This window comes from Mytilus trossulus, chromosome 10 (assembly GCF_036588685.1).
Source record: "Mytilus trossulus isolate FHL-02 chromosome 10, PNRI_Mtr1.1.1.hap1, whole genome shotgun sequence".
In the NCBI taxonomy this organism is placed as follows: Eukaryota; Metazoa; Mollusca; class Bivalvia; order Mytilida; family Mytilidae; genus Mytilus; species Mytilus trossulus.
In genome coordinates, this window is record NC_086382.1 from 46,292,195 (window position 1) to 46,316,977 (window position 24,783).

At 31.1% G+C, this 24,783-nt stretch overlaps 1 protein-coding gene across 1 annotated transcript; it reads left to right on the plus strand.

Moving 5' to 3' along the window:
• Window positions 1-11,172: 11,172 nt before the first annotated feature.
• On the plus strand, window positions 11,173-13,405 carry LOC134687940 (protein toll-like). The gene has a single exon (XM_063548402.1). It carries the CDS (start codon window positions 11,173-11,175, stop codon window positions 13,372-13,374), a length of 2,202 nt encoding a protein of 733 aa, XP_063404472.1. The 3' UTR covers window positions 13,375-13,405.
• Window positions 13,406-24,783: the final 11,378 nt, after the last annotated feature.

The window sequence follows — 24,783 nt, forward strand, 5'->3', positions numbered from 1 at the left end:
TTCCCGAGAAACCTTTATAAATATATCTCTCTAAGGTTTAAAGAACAATTTCAAGGTTTTTCTATGGAAACAAAGCTATGTGTTTTGGTACCTTTCCATCCTGAGATGTCAATTTTGGTTTAGGATACGATCAGGCACGATTGAAGTCCATGCTAAAAAGCACTACGTACACAATAAATTGAAAAAAAACTCATAAGTGTTTCTCGTTTTTATATGTATTCGACCGTTGGTTTTTCCGTTTGAATGTTTTCACACTGGTAATGTTTGGGTCCTTTGTAGCTTGCTGTGCGGTGGGGGCCTAGTCCTCCGTGTTGAAGACATTGCCTTGACTGACCTAAAATGATTTACTTTTATAAAATGTGACTTGGATGTAGTGTTGTTTCATTGCACTCATACCACATCTTCCTATATCTATCTATGATAATAGATACCAGGAATTCAAATAAGTGTTATTTTCACTTTTCCATGATTTTTTGATTATACTAAGTGTTTATTATTTTGGCTTTGTCGAGTTGACAAAAATGACAGAACATTTATTACACAGGTCAAAAAAGGATTGATTTGATTGAACGCTTAATATCAGACATAAATAAGGAATTGAATAATTGAATGAGTTATTCGATTACATATTGTTAAATGCTATACTTCTTTTCATCCAGTGATCAATAACGTGTCTAGTAAATCAACAATTAACTAATATTCATACCTACGTGAATATACTTTCGGTTTCTTTTACGAGTTATTATTAATAGCTTTAAAATAAACAGGAACGAAAGAAAACTAAGATCCTTGTTGCTTAGTAAAGAGTTTTCATTTCGCATCAATTTTGTCAAACAGACAATATAGTGTTTACATGGTCGATATCATAAATGAATTGAAAAGTTTCAACATCCAATCGTTTACAAGTAGGTGACTTATAATTGTACAATAAACCAGTGACTTCTCCTTAACTTCATCGACATAATAACCTTTAGAGCAATGCTGCTAAAAAAAAAAGTTTTATTGTTGAGTTGATTATCTCGAAAAAGGGTATTGTTCGCAACATATTTTTTTGCAGGCGTAGTATATCTTACTTCATTGAAATAATACTTTCGTGTAAACACAAACATTATTTAATTAAGGCCAAGATATATATATAAACAATAGTTTGGCCTGTTTATGAATTGAGAGAAATGCAGCTAATATACATGCAACATTGTTGTAATTGAATGTTAGATTTCGTGTAATCATAATTGTGTTATGTGTTTCATTTATCACAAATAACATTTAAGGTGTGATATTGACCTTAACCTTAACGATTAAAATATATTCGTGAAGTTAACCTCTCCACAGGTTTACGAACGGAATCATGATTTGATTGACCATTATTCATTATCTGTACTTAGATGACAACGGATATGATCCAATAGTGATAGCCACAATCTCGTCCACTAGCTTCTGATAGAGGTGATTTTGTAATTGTCAACAAGACGGTTGCAATTTATTGGACAGGTTTCACCATATCCTTCCGAAGCATTTGCTTTCCCCTCTACTTTAAGTAGGGTTCGTGTTGTTCGGTTCTTTACTTTTCTATGCGATGTCTTGTAGACTGTAATTTGTCTAAATGTCGATTTTAGTTTTGTATACCCCCGCTTTAAAGAAAGTGGAGATATACTGTTTTACCTCTGTCAGTCCATCCGTCAGATCGTCCGTCTGTCCAATGAATAATTTTCATCGCATCTCTTTCAGAAATAACATAACAAGGAGTTCTGAATCTTGGTTTCATGGCTCATATGAGTATATAAGTCAGCTACATCGTGTGATGCCTTTTCATATTCAACACTCAAAAAACCACTACATGGTTAACGAACACTTACATAAATTTACACATAAAGAGCCAAGTTGAAAAGATTTATCTCAGGAACTACAGTACAAGGAATTATGAAGTTTGGTTTCAGGGTTCAAATAAATAAGCAATACCGTGTCATGAGTGTTCATAGTCATCACTTATCAACTTCCTATCGAGTATTTTGGGTGGAGTATCATCAGTGAACAGTATCTCGCAGTTTTACTAGTTTTGTCAAAACATACAAAGATGCAAATCACTAAAATACGACGATGATTACGTTAATATATTCACAGAAGAAGTTCAAATCAAGCAAATGCCGATCTAGTATATATATATCGCCTAAAAGACATTGTATAGTTTTTTTATATACTAGATATATATGTGCCAAAGACATTATTTTTTATTAGTTTTCTATAACCAAAGAACGTTAGAAAATTAATTAGTTTTGAAGAACAATATGGAAAATATCCTTTTTTTTGTCAATGTCCTTGAAAAAAATTCCTTCATGTAATCAGTTCTCCGCAAATGAGTATGACGTCAAGACCATAAAAGAAACATCTGTGCTCATTGTTCGCATTGGTAAAATCAATTTCATCTTTAGAAATGCTCGAAACAACATATTGAATATCCCAAAATACACAAAATTGAACCTTGTGACATAGGAGAACAAAACTATAGGGCAAATAATTAACTATTTCAGCAAGCAATGCAAACTATGGGTTTGGTAAAAATGTATTTCTCCCGTCAATTCCACATGTTTTTATTTTTATTGTTTTAAATTTTGATATATTTTTATGTTATTGAGAGAAAATTATCATTATACAGATTACAAGAAGAATTCAAGAAATTTTCGGACCCATTAAATGACGGTCATGGGTAAACAAACAAACATAGGGGACATGCAAGTGCATGGTGTCAATTATTTAAAAACAGTCGTAGAAATAGAAAATGCGAAACGGCCAGATGATTATCGTCAAAATGTTGAGCTTTACCATTTCTGCATTTACTTTAAAATTCTCGCATTAATTCTTAAAGGAGTTATTGCATTGCCTTTAAATGACGAATTTGAAGTTGTTTTTTTATCAATTTCCATATATTTTTTTCAAACATATAAAAGTAATATAGCAAAACTAATATAGGAAGACAAGATATACAAATATACGGAAGCCGATAAGGGCCATTCAAAAAAAAATATTTTATGTCGTTATTACGACATAGCATGTCGTAATTTCGACATAACTTGTCGTTATTACGACATCGCTATGTCGTAATTTCGACATAACATGTCGTTATAACGACATAGCTATGTCGTAATTTCAACATATCATGTCGTAATAACGACATCACTATGTCGTTTTAACGACATGTTATGTCGAAATTACGACATATGGATGTCGTTATAACGACATTTTATGTCGAAATTACGACATGCTCTGTCGTAAGAACGACATATAGCTATATTTAAAAGAATATGTATTGTGATTGGCATGAGACTAAATGTCACAGAAATTAACAATTATACGTCATCATAATGCCCCCGCATAGTTAGCTATAAAAGAGGGAGGAAAGGTACCAGAGGGAGAGTCCCCGAAATGCTGTGTGGCAGATATTGTTATTATTTAATTATTAGCTCCCTTGGTAAAACTCCAAATTTCATATTTAATGTATTCTATTGTTAAATAATTTACATGAAGCTTAATAAGTATATATTTGTTTATTGCATAGCTTTTGCTATTTGAATTCATTGGTTAAAGATATTTATTTATATTGTAAAGTTTAATATTTGCATCGTCGCAACATCTTTGGTTACCTTCTTTTGATACCTTCAGTGAGAAACTTATATATTGTATTAGATACTAATATTGATTAACCCGACCGTGCAAGGGCTGTATAGCCAGTCAAGGTCGTTAAAAACTTTCATTTGTTGTTTTGATTAACATTGCCTATCATCCTAGGGCTTTGCAGTTAGAGACGAAGTCGTTTAAAATTTCCATATTTTATAATTTTACAAGTTACCGGTCGTAGAAGAGCTATGCAGTCACCGATATTGGAAGAATGAAATGTGGAATTATCAGAGGACTGAATTTGTACAACCAAGTCAAGCCAAGCTTTCCATCTCCCTTTAAATAAGCGCAAACTACATGGCTTCGTGGTATAAGGATTTATTGAAGTATTGATTGCTCTATTTCTACTTTCAAACGTTGGGCACGCGCGATGTTCCTACAACCCCATTGATTTAAAACAGAATCTTCGAAATTTCATTCGCAAAACAAAATAAAAATGTTAGAAAACACGAATCAATATTAAAACAAATTCAATATATGTTTTGAATTATGAATTTACAGCTCTTGATCATCTCCTAAGTAATATCTAGTATATTTGAGGATTAAAATAAGAAAGATATGTGAAAAAACGGATGTTCCGTCCAACGTTACATTTATGAAAAACTGTTTTAACTCTTGTGATCCTATTTCTTATTCTCTGATCTTCTAGATTCTTGACAGGAACAACGACTTGTGTCGGTTCTTTGTGGCGTTAAAGCCGTTTCTTTTACCAAATTTCATTTGACTCGAATAAAAATAGTAAGACAATAATAATATCTAACAAAATTACAAATATTTGCCTCATAAGAGTTCAAATATTGCTGATTCAATAAAATCTTCTCTACACAGTCGTTTTTCAAACGGTAGCCATTTTGTCCTAGTTGATATTTCATTTTTCAAAGCAGTTAACGCGTATTTTTTATAATTGATCAAAACAAAAGTTAGATATACGCAGAGTAAAAAATGCCAAGATTCTTTTCTTTTTAACTACATATTTGGGTCTTAAAGTAACAAAATGCGTCCATACATTACAAAACGGTAGCCAATTTACCCAAACGTCTGAAAACTTCTAAAATCCTAAAGACGCTAATTTCTGACGTTAAATGTGCTAAAGTTTCAATTAAATGTTTATGATAATTAAAACAAATCGTGTTATGCAATCTAATTAAAATATTGATCTCTGATTACGTTATAATGCATATGAATTAGATTGCGTGTTATGAAATTTGGAAAAAGATGTTGATGATTGCTGCCGAAAAAAAGAATAGTGCATGTTGCTATATACTCCGCCCAGGTACATAGGTTCGACACAGGTTAAATTTTGCAATTTTTATAAATTGTATAGCTTTTAACGATTTATTTAAAAGAGTTTGGAAATGGGGGGAAAATCCCATTATATAAAATAAATTGAAATATATGTTACGGAAGTACTCCGAAATAATTTAAAGTCGTCACTTCAGTTAGGTGCAATCACCAATATCAAAAGACTTAATACCAGTTCACGGAATGTTTTTCTTCGCGATTTGTCCTGCTATTCATGTTATAACTGTCATGATGAAAGTAATTCCTGTACTAGCGAAGCCGGAATTTGTGCATGAAATGGAGGTAATTGAAGGACGAATCCCAAACAGCGACAAAAACCGTTTCATCGAATTAAAAAAAAAACGGGATTATATTTTTATTTGCCGTTTTCGCGGACGATCCAGGAGTAGATTACTATATTTTAAAATGTATATATCTGAAGATGACTTGGGAAATAATTCTCAAGCCAAGGTTCAAGTAATTGATTGGGTGTATTTCGACAACTTATGTGCCAGGGAAAATACAATTCTATTCAAATTTAATCAAGGGTAAAATGTTCGATTTACTTGCAGAGTGTCAGATATATTTGTATTGGGGATGAATTAAGATATAGATATGCAACTTGAAAGTTAAACATCCTATGATAAAAAAAAAATATGAAAACCGTATACATGCACTTCCGTCCCATCTTTCCTTCCTACATTACTTGCGACAGTACTGCATTTTTAGTTGAAATAACTTAAAGGGTTAACATTATTATATCGATTTCCACAACTCGAGGTAATTTTTAATAAAATGACATCCAAAAACGAACAGAATCAGAATCAACCAACACTATAAAAAAACGAATAAAACTTGCAAAAATTAATCGAAGTCCAAAACCCTCTTCGACGCCGCATTTTAAGTATAACGTGTTGTCGGAACATCGTGCCCAACGTTTGAAAGTAACATTAGAGCAATTGATACTTTCATTCACTCTTATTTAAAAAGGAATCCATCTAGTATGCGCTTATTAAAAAAAAAAAAAATAGGATGCTTAGCTGGAAATTTACTCCCACATATTCACATAGTATTATCTATCTCAACTGTCTATACACTTTAATTTATTAACCTAAAATGTTTTTAATAAAATATATAATTGTCTTACTGAAGGTATCCAAAGAAGGTATCAAAAGATTTTGCGACGATGCAAATATTAAACTTTACAATATAAATAAAAATCTTTAACCAATGAATTCATATAGCAACAGCTATGCAATTAACAAATATATAATTATTAAGCTTCGTGTAATTTATTTAACAATAAAATGCATTTTTATGAAATTTGGAGTTTTACCAAGGGAGCTAATAATTAAATGATAACACTGTCTGCCACACAGCATTTCGGGGACTCTCCCTCTGGTATCTTTCCTCCCTCTTTTATGGCTGACTATGCGGGGGTTTTTCTAATTATTGGGGGCATTATGATGACGTATAGTTGTTAATTTCTGTGTCATTTAGTTTCTTGGCAATCATAATACATATTCATTTATATATAGCGATGTCGTTATTACGACATAGCGATGTCGTTTTAACGACATAGTGATGTCGTTATTACGACATGATATGTCGAAATTACGACATAGTGATGTCGTTTTAACGACATGTTATGTCGAAATTACGACATAGCGGTGTCGTAATAACGACATGTTATGTCGAAATCACGACATGCTTTGTCGTAATTACGACATAAAATATTTATTTTGAATGGCCCTTATCGGCTTCCGTACAAATAAGCCTACTTGGCCGAAATCCTTATCATTTTATCTGAGAATACAATAACACATATGTGTTATAGTAGTCTCAGAATATATTGACCTTTAATTAAGAGATTTTTTTCATTTCTTTGCATTTTTGCACGCCCGTCAGTGTTTTGACAGAACGTATTATTGTATAATTATACATCCGTCCGTCCGTTCCTCAATCTATAAGTCATGCTGTCCGTCAGTCCGTCTATCCTTCTGTCTAGCAAAAACATGTCGCATCGTAACTTGAGAAAAGTTTAACTATTTGTCAAGAAACTTAACAAAGTTATTTCCTATAATGGTCAAACGATTTGTAAACCTTTTAGTGAAAATCAAATTAAATCTTTTTGAAGACTTTGTAAGTTAAACAGGAGTGTGTTTTTTTAACATGTCGTGCCATACCTCTAAAACGATTTATTATTATTACATTAAACTTTACACCCTACTGTTGATGTTTTAAATTTTGTTTAAGCGTTATTTGTTTTTTGTAAAAAAAAAAAGGGGGTGTCACATATTGCGATGTATCTCAAACCTCTATATAAAAAAAATATCATAATGTTATAAAATGATTAGATATCAGTGTTTGCTATTGAGTATTTATATTTCATATACAATTAGTTTGAAGATAAATGAAAAAAGGGATACGCCTTTCATTAGGAAAATGTGTATTACTATAATTACCTATGTAAGAAAAAAATAAGAAAATAAGGAGAAACCCATCTTATTTCTGTCTATTGATGTTCCGTCATTGTGCCGGATGTAAGATACCATCAAGGTCGAACGATTTTTGCCGGTGTGGTTTAGACACAGTGTGATTTGCTTAAAAAAAGTTTGATTGCAATCTTGTAATGAATTTCAGTTTTATTTAAAATATGACGTAACAGTAGACAAACGATGCCCGAATCTCGAACATTCATTATGAATATATAATTCAAGCGAAAGAGACATTGAAGATGAAAAATGACATGGTGTGTCGAAAACTAAAATTATTTCTTGTGTTGTGTAAGTATTGTTTTCAACCGACACTCATTGTGAAATTCTAGAAACGATTCCGAAAATTAAGCTGACTTAACAGTATCTTCGGTTTTCGTAGTTCCAATTTTGATCAGATAAATGCTTTCAACATAGTCACATTACTTTATAAAATTGATTTAAGGTGGTATGGGAGTCCAAATTAGAATTTGTTCATACTTTGCCAAAACGTGGTATCTAATGATATATGTTAAAAAATATCATGAAATTGATAGGTCACCGCGCATTTTCCCAACCTACAGGTCGTGACAAAATGACACATTTTGTATGGTTTTTACAGGAAAAAGCACCATTATGTGATAAGAAGCTAAACTAAATGATAGAATTGTAAAAAAGAATACGAGAAAATAGCTTTCCTTAAATGTTTTTAGAATATCAAAAGAAAAGATAGGGTCACCGTGCGTTTTTTTCCGGCTGAAATACAAAATAGCAAAATTCCATGTAGATTCCTTCAGAAAATGCATTTAGAATATCAAAAGAAAAGAAAGGGTCACCGTGCGTTTTTTCCCGGCTGGAATACAAATAGAAAAATTCCATGTAGATTCCTTCAGAAAATGCAGTTTCAGAGTTACTTCCCCTTAAAATGCCAATTTTAAAAATATTAAAATTCTAGCAGAACTAATCAATACTTTATTAATATTTTATATGTATAAGTTATAATCTTATGAATGTGTTCTTATAAATGCAAATTGACACTAGTTATTTGCATTCTTGCATCAAACTTTGATTGAAAGTCTGGACCTTAGAGTCTCTGTTTTTTACAATCCATGATGGCAAAAGACACCCATACCGCCTTAAATTAAATCGGAATACATTGTTTTATATAATAGAAGGAGAAGCTTACTGAACAACAAGGTCAATGTCTGCAAGATGGGGGAAAAGATCGTTCCCGTAAATGTGCCTAATGTTTGAAAAGTTCAATACATTTAGGTAATTTTATTTTTAAAGAACGTTTTGTTTTATCAAGTCTAAAAAAAATGTATCGACGACCTTTTTTTCTGATGAAACAAAGTTGGTCTACAATTTTTCTTCAGTTTATAATGAGGAATAGAAGTGTAAAAGGTACAAAAGTCAAAAGTTTTATACTACTAGCATATAATAGAAAAGTGACATATATTCACTCTACAATCTTTGGTTGTTTTTGCATAGAGTATGTATATTTTGATAAATAATTTGTAATTATTATCTTAAGCATCGACGATAAAATGGGAAAGTGAACTTAGAAATAAAAGGTTTATTTCACTAACAAAATTATTCCACGTAAAATTAAATCCCCAGGAAGAAAAGTAGACTTACTAGTGTAAACAGAAATGACTAATACATCATTTAAGTTGGAAAACCAGGTGAAACCATGTATACATAGACTGTCTAGAATCACATTAAACAAAGTATGTTGTCACAATCAGACACTATAAATAGTATGAAAATACGTGATAACACTCGAATGTTATATTGATCTATAAATAATGTCATCAATAAAAATTTAATTCATCGGCTAAATAAAAGTTTGTCTTTTTTCATACAGTTTAAATACATTAAGATTGATTGCTACTCTGTTTCAAAATAAAAAAGCCTTTTAAAAGACTGGTATACACTGACAGTATATAAATAAAAGGAACAAAACATGCAGAAAAAATATGGTTCGTGTGCTTTATATCGAGTTGTAAGCCAAATTTGACGAGACACCATTTTCTGTGAATTTTTCATGCATGTTACATTTGCGCATTTCCCCCCCAAAACTATGAAAAAAACAAAGATTTTATAAAATGTTCATACGACTTTCGAAACTATATTTAATAATATTATGAAAGGAAACGTAGGGGTTTGCGTGTAAAATTTGTAAAAGCACTACATGAGTAAAAACCAGAGAATTCTGAATTTCAGGCAAAAATTAAAAAGCAAGAGGTGCCAACATCCGTAAGATTATTGTTCAGACGCATTATAAAAATACCAAAAATGTATGCTGCAATTCATATGGGAGTATGATGTTCATGAAAGTATTGTTTTTAATATTGGTGATTAAAAAACATTACATTTAGTCTTAATTAATACCAGAAGACTTTAACCTGTTTTGACTTTTGTATGGTTTTATGATTGTCTATTTAAATTGATGAATATATCAATGGTTGAAAAATAGGTAGGTGACTGACTTATAATTACGTATGCATATATATAAAGCTTATGTAACATAAATATGATTCCTGAACTTTTATATCTGGCCAAATCATTAAATACTTACTAAATGTAGTTTTCCAATTGAACGAGACAAGCAGATAAAAAAAAACGGGTTTCAAATAGATACTGTGGATTCATTATTATTCGTGGGATACCAATTTGTCGTGGATATCGTTGGTACAGGCAAACCACGAAATTTGATGTTCAACGAATGACAAATTTTACAAAGGCTTGTATGCTGACTTCGGTAAAACCACGAAATTAAATATCCACGAATATGTAAGTTTCCCTGAATCCACGAAAATTGGTACCCACGAAAATAAATGAATCCACAGTATAAGAAAATATGAGATAACTCTTCATTTAAGTCACAATATATAAAGGTAAACAATTATAAGCCAAAGTATGGTCTTCAATACGGAGCCTTAGCTAACACCGAACAGCAAGCTATAAAGGGCCGAAACAATTACTAGACAAAGTGTAAACCATTCAAACGGGAAAATCAACGGTCGAATCTATATAAAAAACGAAAAACACTTCTAAACCACATCTACACACAACTACTGAATATTAGATTCCTGACTTAGGACAGTCGCAAACAAATACAGGGTGTTTAAACGTTTTAATAGGTACCAACCTTCATCCATATCTGAATCAATATTGTAACATCTCAACACTACATTTGAGATAAAACAGTTCATAAAATATAATTTTGTCACTTTCATACAGTCGTTGCATCAGAGATTTCTAGTATAAAACATGAAAGTAAGAAATGTCGCAATACGTCAGGAGCTACAGTTTTACATGGTCCACAAAAAACAAAATCAATCTTAGGAAAACATTCCATAAGAGATCTTAGTTTCTCGGTTATTGCTTATTCATTTTATGAACGGATAATTTTAATATGTTTTTATTAATCAATTAGTTAAAGGTAGTGAAATAAAGTTCATTTGAACGATATCAAGTCGTGTAGTTCGATTTTTATATAATGTAATCGTATAATACCTTTCATATTTCTTTCTTTCTCTATTTACCTACTTTATATTTTGACAGACCAATAAATTTAGAGGTATCAACGCGGAAGTTTTCAGCTTTTGGAAAATTAGAGTATTTTGGTATCGATCTCGATCAAAGTCACTCAAACGTTCAGAATAAAGACATAGAAAGGAAGTGTCTTAACATGAAAGTATTTTTGCTAGTGCTTTGTCTTTGCGTTTGTGATATATACATGTATCCATCTTACAAAGTATGGAGTCCAAACTCTGTGAACAGGACCGATTTGCGATGTCCGTCAGATTGTTATAAAAAACACCCAGATGATGTTCATCATTGTTGTGTTTGCAGAGCTATACCCGAATGGCGTTTATCGTATAACTACACACTGTTGGCACTAGAGTATACTAATCGCGATGGCTCTGCAATAGTTATTGGTGATAAACATAATTTTCTTCCTGATATTCTAAACCATCGGGATGGATATCTCCAAAGACTGCCAACGAATCTTTGCGATTTTACTAACATCCGGGAAATTGATCTCAAGAGGAATAAGATAAGTACAATAGGCGATATTTCATGTTTGTCCAAATTAGACAAATTAGACTTAAGTTATAACAAAATATCTGAGATATATAATGATACATTTTCTACGTTGACACACTTGCGTATACTTACACTTACACACAATGGACTTACAAAGCTGGACCCGTTTTCAGTTGCTGGAACATCATTGTCAATAGGTCATCTGGATTGTTCATGGAATAATCTAACAGAAATTGACATAAGCAATATTATTCCAGAAAATGATTTCTGCGAATACAAATTTACTTCCAATAAAATCACTCAAATTGTAAATAACGGTGGATTTACACTTAATCTCGATAAAATTTACGAAGGAGGACTGGTTGAATTGACTGGTAACTTATTTACCAAATTTATTGATTTTGAGGAATTAGGAATTAAAGACATTAAAGTTTTAGGTAAATTAATGTCATTTGGATTTGTATTAAGTGATGCAAAGTTTGACTGCGACTGTCATATGGAACCATACTTGGAACTAGCGGAGCCAATTTTGAAAACGATATGGCGGGACTATTTTAATATGTCGTGCTGGAATCCACTTGAATATCGGGGATTATCAATTCCAAATCTAGTTTTAGAAAAAAAGTTAGATTTATTAATCTGTAATATAACCGAGAAATGCAAATGTCCAAGACATTGCAGATGCTACTATCAGCCACATAAACAAACGACAATAGTCAACTGTACAGACGTAAATCTAGAATTTTTACCCGAATACGTTCCGGAGGCATCAAACTTGACTCTTTTATTTAAAAATAACAAAATTAAAAAAATAGAGACACGTGACTATTTCGCAAACGCAACTTTTATAGACATATCTGGTAATGGATTTAATGAAGTAGAAAAAAATGTCAGTATACAAATTCGCAATGATATCAAATTCCTAATGCAGGATCATAATCTTCATGATATACCTAGAGGTTTTCAATTACTAAATCCTTGTTTTGCACAAATTGGCAGAGCAGAAATAAAGTGCGAGTGCAAACATATGTGGATAAAAGACTGGCTTCATAATAAAAACGCAGCTAAATGTGAAAATAAAACGTTAGTTATTTGCGTTAAAGATAGTGGTCAAATTCCAATGTTGTCCATAAACAGGGATGATTTATGCGTGACCTCAATTATTACATATCAAACTCTGTCGATTATATTGTGTGTTTTATCAATTTTAATGTTTGTTGTATCTGTTATATTATACTACTACCGGTATGAAATATACCTTTTAGTTCGGCATATAAAATCAAAGTCAAACAAGATCAGTGTGATAAATAAATATGACGTCTATTTTTCATTTGACGATGACAACCCCTTTTTAAGATATTGGGTTTTTAATTTTTTGGATTTGAAACTTAAACAGGCAGGCTACCGGAATTTTATTCCATGTCGAGATACATTACCTGGAGCAGTACATGAAGAAAATATGATAAATAAAATCACTAATAGTAGGAATTTCCTTATAATACTAAGCAAAACGTACGAAGACGACGACAATATTTGGATGAAATTAGAATGGAAATACATTTGGCACCACTTCTATAATAATAGAGATCGCAGAATAGTAATTATTAATTATGACCTTATAGATCGCCCTGTTGACTTGAAGCTCAAAGCATTCATCAGACTCGGTTTAGATGTAGACTTTGCTAATAGAAGACATATTCTCATGGATGAGGTAAAATTAAGACTCGGGCTACCGTATTGTGCTCAGCAAATTTATATAAAAAATTCAAAACCCAAATTTATATCGTCCAAACTTTCAGTCTTTCGACAAGGAGAAAAGTATGAAGAAAATCATAAAAGTAAACTAGCAATTATCAGTTCTTCCTCGGTATGTTTGGAAGAGGTGATATGACTAAAAACATATTATGAAGAAGCTCATTATTGAAGGCCGTACGGTGACCTATAGTTGTTAATGTCTGTGTCATTTTGGTCTTTTGTGGATAGTTGTCTCATTGGCAATCATACCATATCTTCTTTTTTATACTATATAGTTATGAGTTTATGTTTAATCAATAAAAAACATATTGCTAATGTTTATATACTATTTTCATTGTACAAGGTTTAAAAACACCAAACATGTCGATACAAAGAAATTTAATAGGTTCATTCGATTGCCCATATGTTAATTATTAACTAAAACGTGGTTTCTAAAAATGAAAATTAACTATATTTAGAATATTTATGAATTTTCCTACTTTTTAAATTATACATAAAAAACCTTAACATTACAATGTTTTCGACAGTATTTTTTTTCTTTCTAAATAGATCCTTCATACATTTAAGAAATGAAACTAGGTAAACGTGTAAGATAGTAAGCGGAGTACAACATTTTTAATTTCAGTTTTGAACATCATTTCAACACAATTGTTCATTTGATAAAGGAAGTCCACATGTTGAATGTTATTTTAAATTTCAGGGTTGGGTTGTTAATTATGTTATGACATTAATACATACATTTTAAGATTATTGGGGCATGGTTCGAAAACGTCGTAGCTGATATTAATTTCATAGTTAGAAACTTATATTTTGTATACCATCACATACAGTGAAAAAGGAAACATAAAATTTATTAATGTTGTGTTTTGATAATGCAATTACAGTTTTATTTTATCTTAACTTGCCTGTCTTTTCGAACGTGTATATCTATATTAGTCAGATAGTTTATATAAATGAGCAAATAAGTAAAATAGGAAACATGTCCTCCAAATCTTTCAGGAAAATAATATAATTTAAGGTATATATAACCGGTAATTCATGTGTTAATGTTTATCTTGGAGTCTAACGCATTTGGGTGTAAGGTTACGCCATACGAAAGACCTTCTTATGACCGATCTTTACTTTGATTAATCCAGTAAACCATGATTGTTTTTATGACAAGAAACCTTTAAGCAATCTGCATCATTTTCGAGTAGATTGTATATGGCCTCTTTGTAAGCTTTGAAAACATGATAATATGTATGCAATATTGAAACAGAAGGCATATAAATTTGTTTTTCATGGGGTTTGTGTTGCCTAGTCTTTAGCTTTCTTTGTTGTGTCTTGTGTGCTGTTATTTGTCTGTTTGTCTTTTAAGTTTTTAGCCAAGGCGTTGTCAGCTTATTTTTGATCTATAAGTCTGTCTGTCCCTCTGGCATCTTTCGCCTCTCTAGTATATACAATTTTAATCAATGAAAAATAAATTCACATTTTAGTCGTGCTTCATGTTTTAAATACTCGAATTAAGATAAAAAAAAAAAAAAAAATCAATACAAAATACTTTTATATTACGAATGAACATGTAGCATTAAACGTTGAATGAATAAAATTGAATAATAATTCTTAAACTTGATTGCTTTATACATTTTATTTCTATTTCTATTTTCTTTCTTTTTTCAAATGACTTTGTCATGTTTGTTTGTAGATTTAATTGTACTAAAGTGCTTTTTGAAGTGTTTCTCAAAAACTGGTTTATCTGAATATACGTTATTTCAACTTTGAAGGGTAAATTACTTTAGAATCTGTTTTAAACTATGTATTAGCTGTTTGATTCAAGATATATTGAAAATTTTATAAAAGTTATTGCAACCAAATGTTTTCATTAAGTTTAAGCTATCTTTTTATCAGTCACTTTTATTTAGTGTCTTCAAATAAAAGTTTAAAGGGATATCTTGGTAAAAAGCCATGCGATCTATCTACCGAAAACTGTTTGATTTATTTCAAGTAATACATTTTATTTTTACCTTGATTTAATCATACATTGGTCAAAGTTTATTTATTTTTATCGTGAACAGTTATAAAATTCGCCCGGTTTTAGTTTGAATCATGGATTTTTTTTCTCTCAATCGATTTATGACTTTTAAACACCAGTATACTAATGTTGCCTTTATTATCATGATATAACAAGAGTGGGGTAGAAAACATTCAAAATCAAAAGTAAAAAAAGTTTTGTTGGTTGTCATTTTCAATGTAGGAATTCATGATACAAAAATTTTCGGCCTATAAAATTGATGTTGTATATATTTTTTGAGATACCATTTGAAGATAAAACACATGTTAATCAAGGCCAGCTATATATAAAAAATAATACTTTTAAAGGGAAAAAAAATAACTTTCAACTTTGTTACTGAAATATATAATATTGTAAAAGAACAAATAAATAATTGATTAACACATCTGAAAAAGGTTAGGTACATTGTTTGTCCTATCAACAAGATTATTTAACTTTAAAACCGTGTTAATTTGCAAAGATCAAACTACTATCTCTCTAATAATCTAATAATTAGATATAAGAAGATGTGGTGTGAGTGCCAATGAGACAAATCTCCATCCAAATAACAATTTAAAAAGTAAACCATTATAGGTTAAAGTACGGCCTTCAACACGGAGCCTTGGCTCCAACGGAACAACAAGCTATAAAGGGCCCCAAAATTACTAGTGTAAAACCATTCAAACGGGAAAACCAACGGTCTAATCTATATAAACAAAACGAGAAAGAGAAACACGTATATATTACATAAACAAACGACAACTACTGTACATCAGATTCCTGACTTAGGACAGGTGCAAACATAATAAGTCTTTAAAAAATATTTTGCAGAAGAAACAACTTTCATCAAACGTGTAACATTTATAGTTGATATGTTTTCCTAGGTTTGATTTGTGGCCATGATTTGTTTTCTCTTAATTGATTGGTAACTTTGAACAGCGGAATACTAGTGTTACATGTTTGTTTGTAAAATATCATGTGAATTTACTTTATAGTCATTATACAAGTAGTATTCAAATAGTGTAAAAAAAAATTAAACAATCTGTAAATAAAATGTAACCGTAAGCAATTTTACTTGTTTCATAATTTTACTGTGTATGCTGTATGATATGTTGCATGATTTATTTCTGATTAAAATATTGTTTAAACGTAAGCTTACATTTTCTTTAGATAATGTTAAACATGTTAAAGGAAGATCTGGTTGGATATAATGTACAATAACGTCATGACTTAATTCGTTTATGACTAGCAGACAGTAGGCAAAATCAAATTGAGCTGCACCACTTGGCGTTGGCTAAGTATATGGTTCTCTTTTGAAATTTCTACTAATGCTTCGTAATTTTATCTTTTTCTCGATATTGACTCAGTTGAACAAACTTCTAACTCAAATCCTTCCTGCCTCGAAAAATTGTTAATGAGGAGATTTTTACAACTCATTGTCATCTTAACGTTCAATAAAGGCAACAGTAGTATACCGCTGTTCGAAACTCATAAATCGATAGAAAAAAAACAAATCCGGGTAACAAATTAAACTAAAACTGAGGGAAACGCATTACATATAAGAGGAGAACTACGACAAAACATTAAAATGTAACACACTCAGCGAACTAAGCATGAGACAAAATCCGACGAGAATAACAAATATAACATTAAAACTAAACACATTAATTTGGAATATAAATCCTACCATAAAGTGGTACAGTGGTGTAACAGCACAATATACTAACAATCCATGAAAAACAGTTGAATAGGCTCAACTCATTATATTGATACAATGGAAAGCATCAAACCTACAAAAACAGGACTTGGCAGGAAATACAAATAGTGTACCTCTTACGATTTCCAGTATCCAGTTTTAAATGTTGATCGTAGTTTCATTTTGAGTGGTTGTTGTTCGCTACGAGACTTTACACTGTGGTTGAATATTGTCATATGGAAAGGTTTCGAGTAAACTTGGTGTCTTTGAAGAACAAAATCAGGAAAGATAGAAGGCTCCACACGTCAAATAAAGGCAACAGTAGTATACCGCTGTTCAAAATTCTTAAATCAATAGAGAAAAACCAATCCGGGTTACAAACTAAAACTGAGGGAAACATAACAAATATAAAAGATCAACGACACAACAGACACAACACCGAAATGTAACACACACATGTATAGTAACGAACTACAGTATAATGTAACAATGGCCATTTTCCTGACTTGGTACCTGGCATTTTATGAAAAAATAGTGGGTTGAACCTGGTTTTGTGGCATGCCAAACATCCCGCTTTAATGGCATTGTTAATTATAACATTAAAATGACAACATTACACGACAGGGAAACAATAAATAAACCGATAAATGGGAGAAAATATAGGACAGAGAAACAAACGAATAATAGCCATCAAAAGGTAACAGGTCAAAAAATGTTTTTATACGCCAGACGCGCGCTACGTGCACTCAAAATCATGCTCAGATGTACAAAGTTTGAAAGCCATAACAACCTCAAAGTTGAAGTTCGCCGTGGACCAAAATTTCTAAAAAGTTGTGACAAAAACATAATTTTATCAAGAATAGTACAAACAGTAAATTTCATAAAATGACTATATATTAGATATACATGATTAAACTGAAGTGGTGACTAGCTATAGAGAAACGAATGCGTAACAAAATCAAAACCCTGTTAGCCGTAGTCAATGCAACGCCCAAAGTGACGTCACATTCAAATTTTTAAAACGTGTTCCGAAAAGAAAGAATTTGGATGAAATTCAAGATTGGATTTAACTTGCAAAAACACGGTTGAGAACAAACAGATTTTGAATTGGTGTTGTCACACCTACAGTTGACAGCTCAACTGGATTGTCAACAGAGATAAAGTCATATATGAGTACTACGGTGAATCATTTGTTGTTATTTTTCTTTTTCATATTCAGCTCAGAAATGATCTTCTTCATGTTTACACTAATTCAGTAATACAATACAATATTTTTCGTCATTCCACTTTAACATTACAAGCACTACAATTTAATAAAATATTTTGATTCGTCAGAATAAATTCGTCAGTATAATACTAATTGAAACTGACCAGAAACCCAAATAGTTCTGAACGTGCAGAGCAATGACAACCAAATGATTGATAAAGCGTGCAAAATATGTCTAAGGCATGAATGTATCTGGATTAAAAAAGTTACTGTTTCCGATGATTTTAACGTTTTATTAAAACTAAATCTACACACGGTAACTTAGTTTTATGTTTCATATTAGCCTTGGGCTAGTATTACCGCGGTGAGAAAACATCTCCCAGGCAAAACATCTTACCAGTAGTATAACTCGTCAAGGACACCATACTTGTAATTTAGGACGCCGGAAGTGCGTCTCATCAAGAAAAGACCTCGTCAGTGGAGGTCCAATGTGAACATGATTTGTAGGTGGAATGATCTAAAATCGTTGTATGGTGAATTACAACAGAATAATTTCATTTAACATTGAGATTGCTGCAAGCCACTGGCAGTTACCGGATACGAAAAAGATATTCACGTAATTACCAAGACATCCCTTCACAGTTATTTATCAAAAATTACTTATAGCTGCGGAAACAACTCGAGTAAACAATGACGATAATTCTAGATTGATGACATAAGGTCGTTTTATATGTCTAAGAGGCTTGATTCATTACAACATCAGTAAAATGTGTTTTTATCATTGTCGCAGGAATTACTTTCGTTTTAATTTTTAATCATGGAAATTAATGTTATACGGTTATTATTTTCTGCATACTGTCATTATATTGAACACAACAACAATTGTCAAAATAAATAGTATAGAAAAATGTACACTTCAATCTAGACCAAAACAAAGAAAAGGTCAGTTCCTACTCTAATTTTCTGAACATTTATCCACAGGGGGTATATCAAGAGTCATTTACGTACGTTCCCTATAATATAAATTAAACTATCAAGAGTCATTTACGTACGTTCCCTATAATATAAATTAAACTAGGAAGGACTTAGTCTGTGATGCATGTTTTTTTTTATTATAAATTGACTTTGGCTTTCAGTCTCTGCGAGTACTCTCAAATCGTACTTTCTTGTTAATTTGACCTGTCGGTACAACTGTATTTTTTTTATTTAATGTTTCTTTCTTTGAGTAAGCCAGCTTTGTTAAGTGTTAAGTATGACTGTAATTATCACTGTCTTATAATGTTAGTTGTCTTGTATTAAATATGTCCGTTCTCCATTTGTTACCTCTGTATCATATTCTATGGCGGTCAAGGTATTTGTTCCAGTGTTTTGTATGACTATAGATTTTCACTGCTGTTTCTCGTGCTATGAACAACAGAATTATTTTCTTTTTACCTGTGTACAATATTGTTTTTTTCGGCAAGATCATTAGTTCAAGGTTATACAGTCTGTACTATTTTGTACATTTCGCAGCTGTATACTACTGTTGTCTTTATTTAATCACACTTATTTTATTATTTCATTGATTTTGTATCTACATTTTGTCATATATCAAATTCATTCGTTCAGTGTAAGTTCACTTTTGTTTAAATGTCTTTTGATTGAGTTAAGCAATTTCAATTGATATTTTATAGAGTGTTTTTTCTTTATTTCGGGTAAGGGTGAATGTGTGTACCTATTTAACACGTTTTAACCCGCTGCATTTATTTCCACCTGTCCAAAGTCAGAAACCTGATGTTCAGTAGTTGTCATTTGTTGATTGAGTTCATAAGTTTTTCTCGTGTTCTACTACCCCCGTTTCTGGGAGGATACGTGTTACTCATTCTTTGATTTGCTATCTTGTGTTTTATGTACTTTTACTTTTCTGGTGGTATTTTCTCTTTTAGCCATAACGTTGGTAGTTTATTATCGACTTGTGATTTGAACGTCACATTGGAATCTCTCGATTCTCTTCTACTACCTTTGTCCCTCGCAATGCATGCTATGCATACTCCTAAGACACCTCATATGTTCAGTACTTATGAAACTCAATTGTACAATCTCTCGTTATCACTATAGTTTCGGGCCCATTGATTTTTGCGAGATATGTGGTGGCTTCGCCTTTGAGATAGGTTATATCTAATATTTTATACAACAGACATGTTAGTGCGATGTACAGTTACGTATAAAACAAGGTTTAGTACGCAGTTTTTACATAAAGAAAGGTCGGTACCAATTAAAACATATGAGAGTTGATTCACACGCGTTTCATAGGGTTTAGCTGATTTTTATACTGATGAAAGAACTTCCGTTTTTACTAATTTGCTAAGTTCTTCTGAAAACATCATTAAACTTGTCTGTACCTTTTTATATATTGTAGTTTAATTCTAATATTTATCTCGTTTATATATGTAAAAAAGTAAGTCGTATAAATAACACGTTTAAATTGGTTTATAGAAGATCTTATTCAATGAACCTCAAAATTTAATATGATGTTTTGTTTTGAATTATCCATGGAGTTAAAACAAAATGTATGTTCTCCGATATTTTTGTTCTGTTTTTTTTTTAGTACCATTTAACCACGTAGACGTAAAACTGTATGTAAATCAGGTTAAAATGAAACCAATCGTGAATTTGAAATTGATACCAAAAATCAATAGGGTATAATTTAAGGAACAAAATTGGCTAAAAGTATTTATATGTATTTGAATTCCTTTTCAAGATATCTATATCACACAACCGGGAAAAGTCTGACTGTGACGTTTACCTTATATTTAGCATTGGCATTTTGGGGTCTCAAATTGAAAGAAAAAAATATCTAGAATCTGCTTAAATTTCGGTAAATTACTTTTAAAAGATATTAGACATGTTAGAGTCCTATAAAAAGCAGGAAAAAAAGAAAAGTGGGTGAAATGCGACAAGATTTCACTCAGCATCGAAAAGAAAACCACAACGAGTCCGAAAAGCTTACAAAATTTCCTACACTTGATATGACTGCATTCATTAGGATGGACGATGAGCATTGGCACACGATGTAATGACGTTGCTAACGTAAAATGATATTGTTGGGTGGTCAAACTGCGACCATTTTTCGAGTGATTTTAAATCATTAGCTTAAAACGAGAACGTGGACCCCTTTATTAAAAAAAAAAACATTTGCATTTGTTCTTTATGAAGATTACTAGTTCTTCTTCTTATAAAAAGATCACCAATGTTTTTTTTTAATCAACTACATTTAATTTACAAGAAGGAAAATTTCTATGAAAATGAATAGTTTCTTGATTAGCACAAATCAAATGCATTCATACAAGTCAATAAAGAATAGATTCTTAAAATAAAAAAAATCCTCATGTGTTTCACTTTAAAAACAAAACAGTTTGAATATCCAAAGGTTATAAATGTTCAAACAGCAAGTAAACGCATAAAGTTGTATTTTCTATTACATAAAAGTGGATGAAATTTTCTATAAAAATCACCTTTGGATTCAAACTGTATAGTATGCCCTTAAACCTAAATAGAACTCAGAATTTAATTTCTCAAAAACTACAAGCTAGAGATTTCGAAGGTAAAGCAAATTATAAATAGGCAATACATGTTGATGTTTAAAGATAATACAACATGAAAGGAATTCGATTGATTTTATGAATAAGGAAACAGTGTATGTTAAACGGGTATCAGCATTCAGCAATAAAAAAAACCTTTGATCTTTGTGCATGCAATATTTTAAAGGAATGAGTGCTGATTACAAATTAAAGGACATCAGAATCACCAAAACGATGTTAGAATTTTATCCTTAATTATCGAAAACAACTTATTTGATAAATCTTTGTTTAATTAATCAACTGGATGTTGTTTGTTAGCGAGGGCATTAAACTCAGCAGACTTTATCTTAGGAAGAAAAATAATAACAGTCTTCCCATGTCTCATTTACTTTGCTAAGTTAATAAAGAATCTAATATTAGTTAACGATTCAATCTGAAAGAAACCACTTTTTATTACGGTGTATGTATATGTAATTAATACCGAACGTAGAATGTAATCAATACAGCCACGGAAGTGAACGAATGGGTCTTTTATAAAATGTTATGTTGAAGGACATATTCGTTCTGTTAGTTAGTCCTAAGTAATGCGTTAATTAGAGAATAAACTCATTTAGTAACAGGTCATTTATATATTGTACATACAAAGTAGCTAACAAACACTAATACATTTCCTTTTCCTTGTTTACCTGATATGTTGCCTTGATATTAACATGTTATACATTAGTTCATTTCCCGTACTTTATTTGAAATGACCATTCGGATGCGGTCGTAGAACTCAATAAACTAGAATAATCGTCTGATCTATAACTTGACCGAATGTAAACTTTTGACTCAGTGTGTAATTTCACACGATTTCTCAGTAGTCTTAAATTCTCCAGGATAACACAAAAAAGAGAACAGATAAATTTCGATTGAATTTTGTTTATTTGAGGGGCCTTATCATTCAACTGGTCCAAATCACTACTTTACTTTAAAATTCATGACCCAAATTATTTGACAGTGTCATTTCATCCCCTGACTTGCTATTTGAAGCATAAAACATGAAGAAATACATTTGGAAGGGCTATACACAAAATTGGCAAGTAACACACTGTCCACAATAGGGACTACATTCACAGACAACGAAGATCAAGGGACGACAATTGTTGTCTCGGACCCAATGTATCCCTTTCGATAGATGATGCTCATTTACATCTGATTAGCCGCACTTTAAAAAATATTTCATATTGTTTGTGCTGTTTTTAGACCCTTCTGCAACGAAATTTGTTTTACATGCACACGTATAAAAATTGCGATTTTTATCCAACGCAATCATAGGTTTGAACGTAGTTTTCAATTTAGACTCGTTTATATATATATTTATATCATGAGTTTGTCTCTTTTGGGTTTAAAAATAAAACTTTTAATCTAGATTAAGAAAAAGATTTTATACAATCTCATTGGGACTTTTAACTGAGAAGGTCACACACATATAAATGTATGAACAGGGATCTACTCAATAATAATAGTTTTTGATGTTAGGATTATAATTTGGTACATATTCCCCAAGTTGTCCTTGATTTTTATAATTTCCTATACTTAAATTATCCGTGGGAAAGAACCTTTTAACGCAATCCAAGGTTCAATTTCAGTTAAGAAATAAGACCAAAGAAGATGAAAATCTGGTAAATTACTTACAATAATTGTTCCCTGAAGTCTAGTAAACGCAATTATTTCCAGCATCAAGTGGTCAAATAATTTAGTTATCCAAAGAAGTCGTCAAAGTGATAGTTATTAGAACAGATGGCTGTAATTGATTCCTTACTATGGTATATGTTTTTAATTCCCATCCACTAAATAACCAGTAAACTTGTGACCCTAATTCATTCGATGAAATTTCATTTAATAAACTAATAACCTTTTAACTTAAACATCGACCATAATGAAATATTGTATAACGTTATAAGGACAGATACACTACAAAAAAGTAGTTGTTCAAAAAGTTATCAAAGGTACCAGGATTATAATTTAGTACGCCAGACGCAAATATACAGTATTTTTACTCGGGTATTCTAAATAAGTCAGAATTTTCTCCAAATTATATGACCTCTATCTTAACCATACGTGACTGTATTGATTTGTATGTATCAGTATTATACTCGACCCTTGTCTGCACCATACTTAACAGTCTCATTTGCATTTTATTCAAAACTGCAGTGAACCTGTTTTTTTAATCTATTTTCATGTTTTATTAATAAAATCACATCCAGATTGTATGTGAATATCAGACGCGCTAATAAAAAAAACAAGGACAAATTAGTGACGCTTAAATCAAAAGATTTAAAAGGCCAAATAAAGTACGCATTTTAATAATAGTAAATAGCATTTAGAATCAAAATTCCGCAAGTGTTTGCCAACAAAAACATTCATGAAAATAATTCGTTCCAAGTTTAGTTCCATAGTATTATAGATTCAGTTTTGCAAACAGATACTTCTCATTTCAAATGTTTACTGTTTTGTAGTGAAATTATTCGTTAAATGTTTCCTTCTACATCATCTCTGTTTCTGCTTTTGTATTTTTTTTTATATACGAAAAAAAAAGGATCACAAAATAATTAGTATTAAACATTATTACAGAGGTTTAAAAAATACAAAGGATTAAAAAGACTGGACGTTGGGTTAGGAAGAATAGTTACACTTTAAAAGTTAATCTCCATCAACAGCTCTTTGTACATGTATAATGATTCTATTGGACTGTGAATGAGTGGTAAGCAGATCGATCTTTCCTTTTTTTAATATCTATATTTACAAGTATTATAATCGAGATAGAGACTATTTACATGTTTTAAGGATAGTTTAACGATGCTAGTCCAACGACATGAAAACTGATTTTTGTAGAGCAGCAAATTAAAATTAACATGGTTTGTAATAAGCTCTGAAGGTAGATTCATGGTATACCGCCATCTTGGATTGTACAATCACAGTACAAAATTGGTCTAGTTATTTGCCCAAATCATCAAATTTGGAAAGAGATTTGCAATTAAATGGTTAGACTGTTTATTTATATAAAGAAA

Coding starts and splice junctions, on each gene's coding strand:
- LOC134687940 (XM_063548402.1), top strand. CDS start 11,173: ATGTATCCATCTTACAAAGTATGGAGTCCAAACTCTGTGAACAGGACC.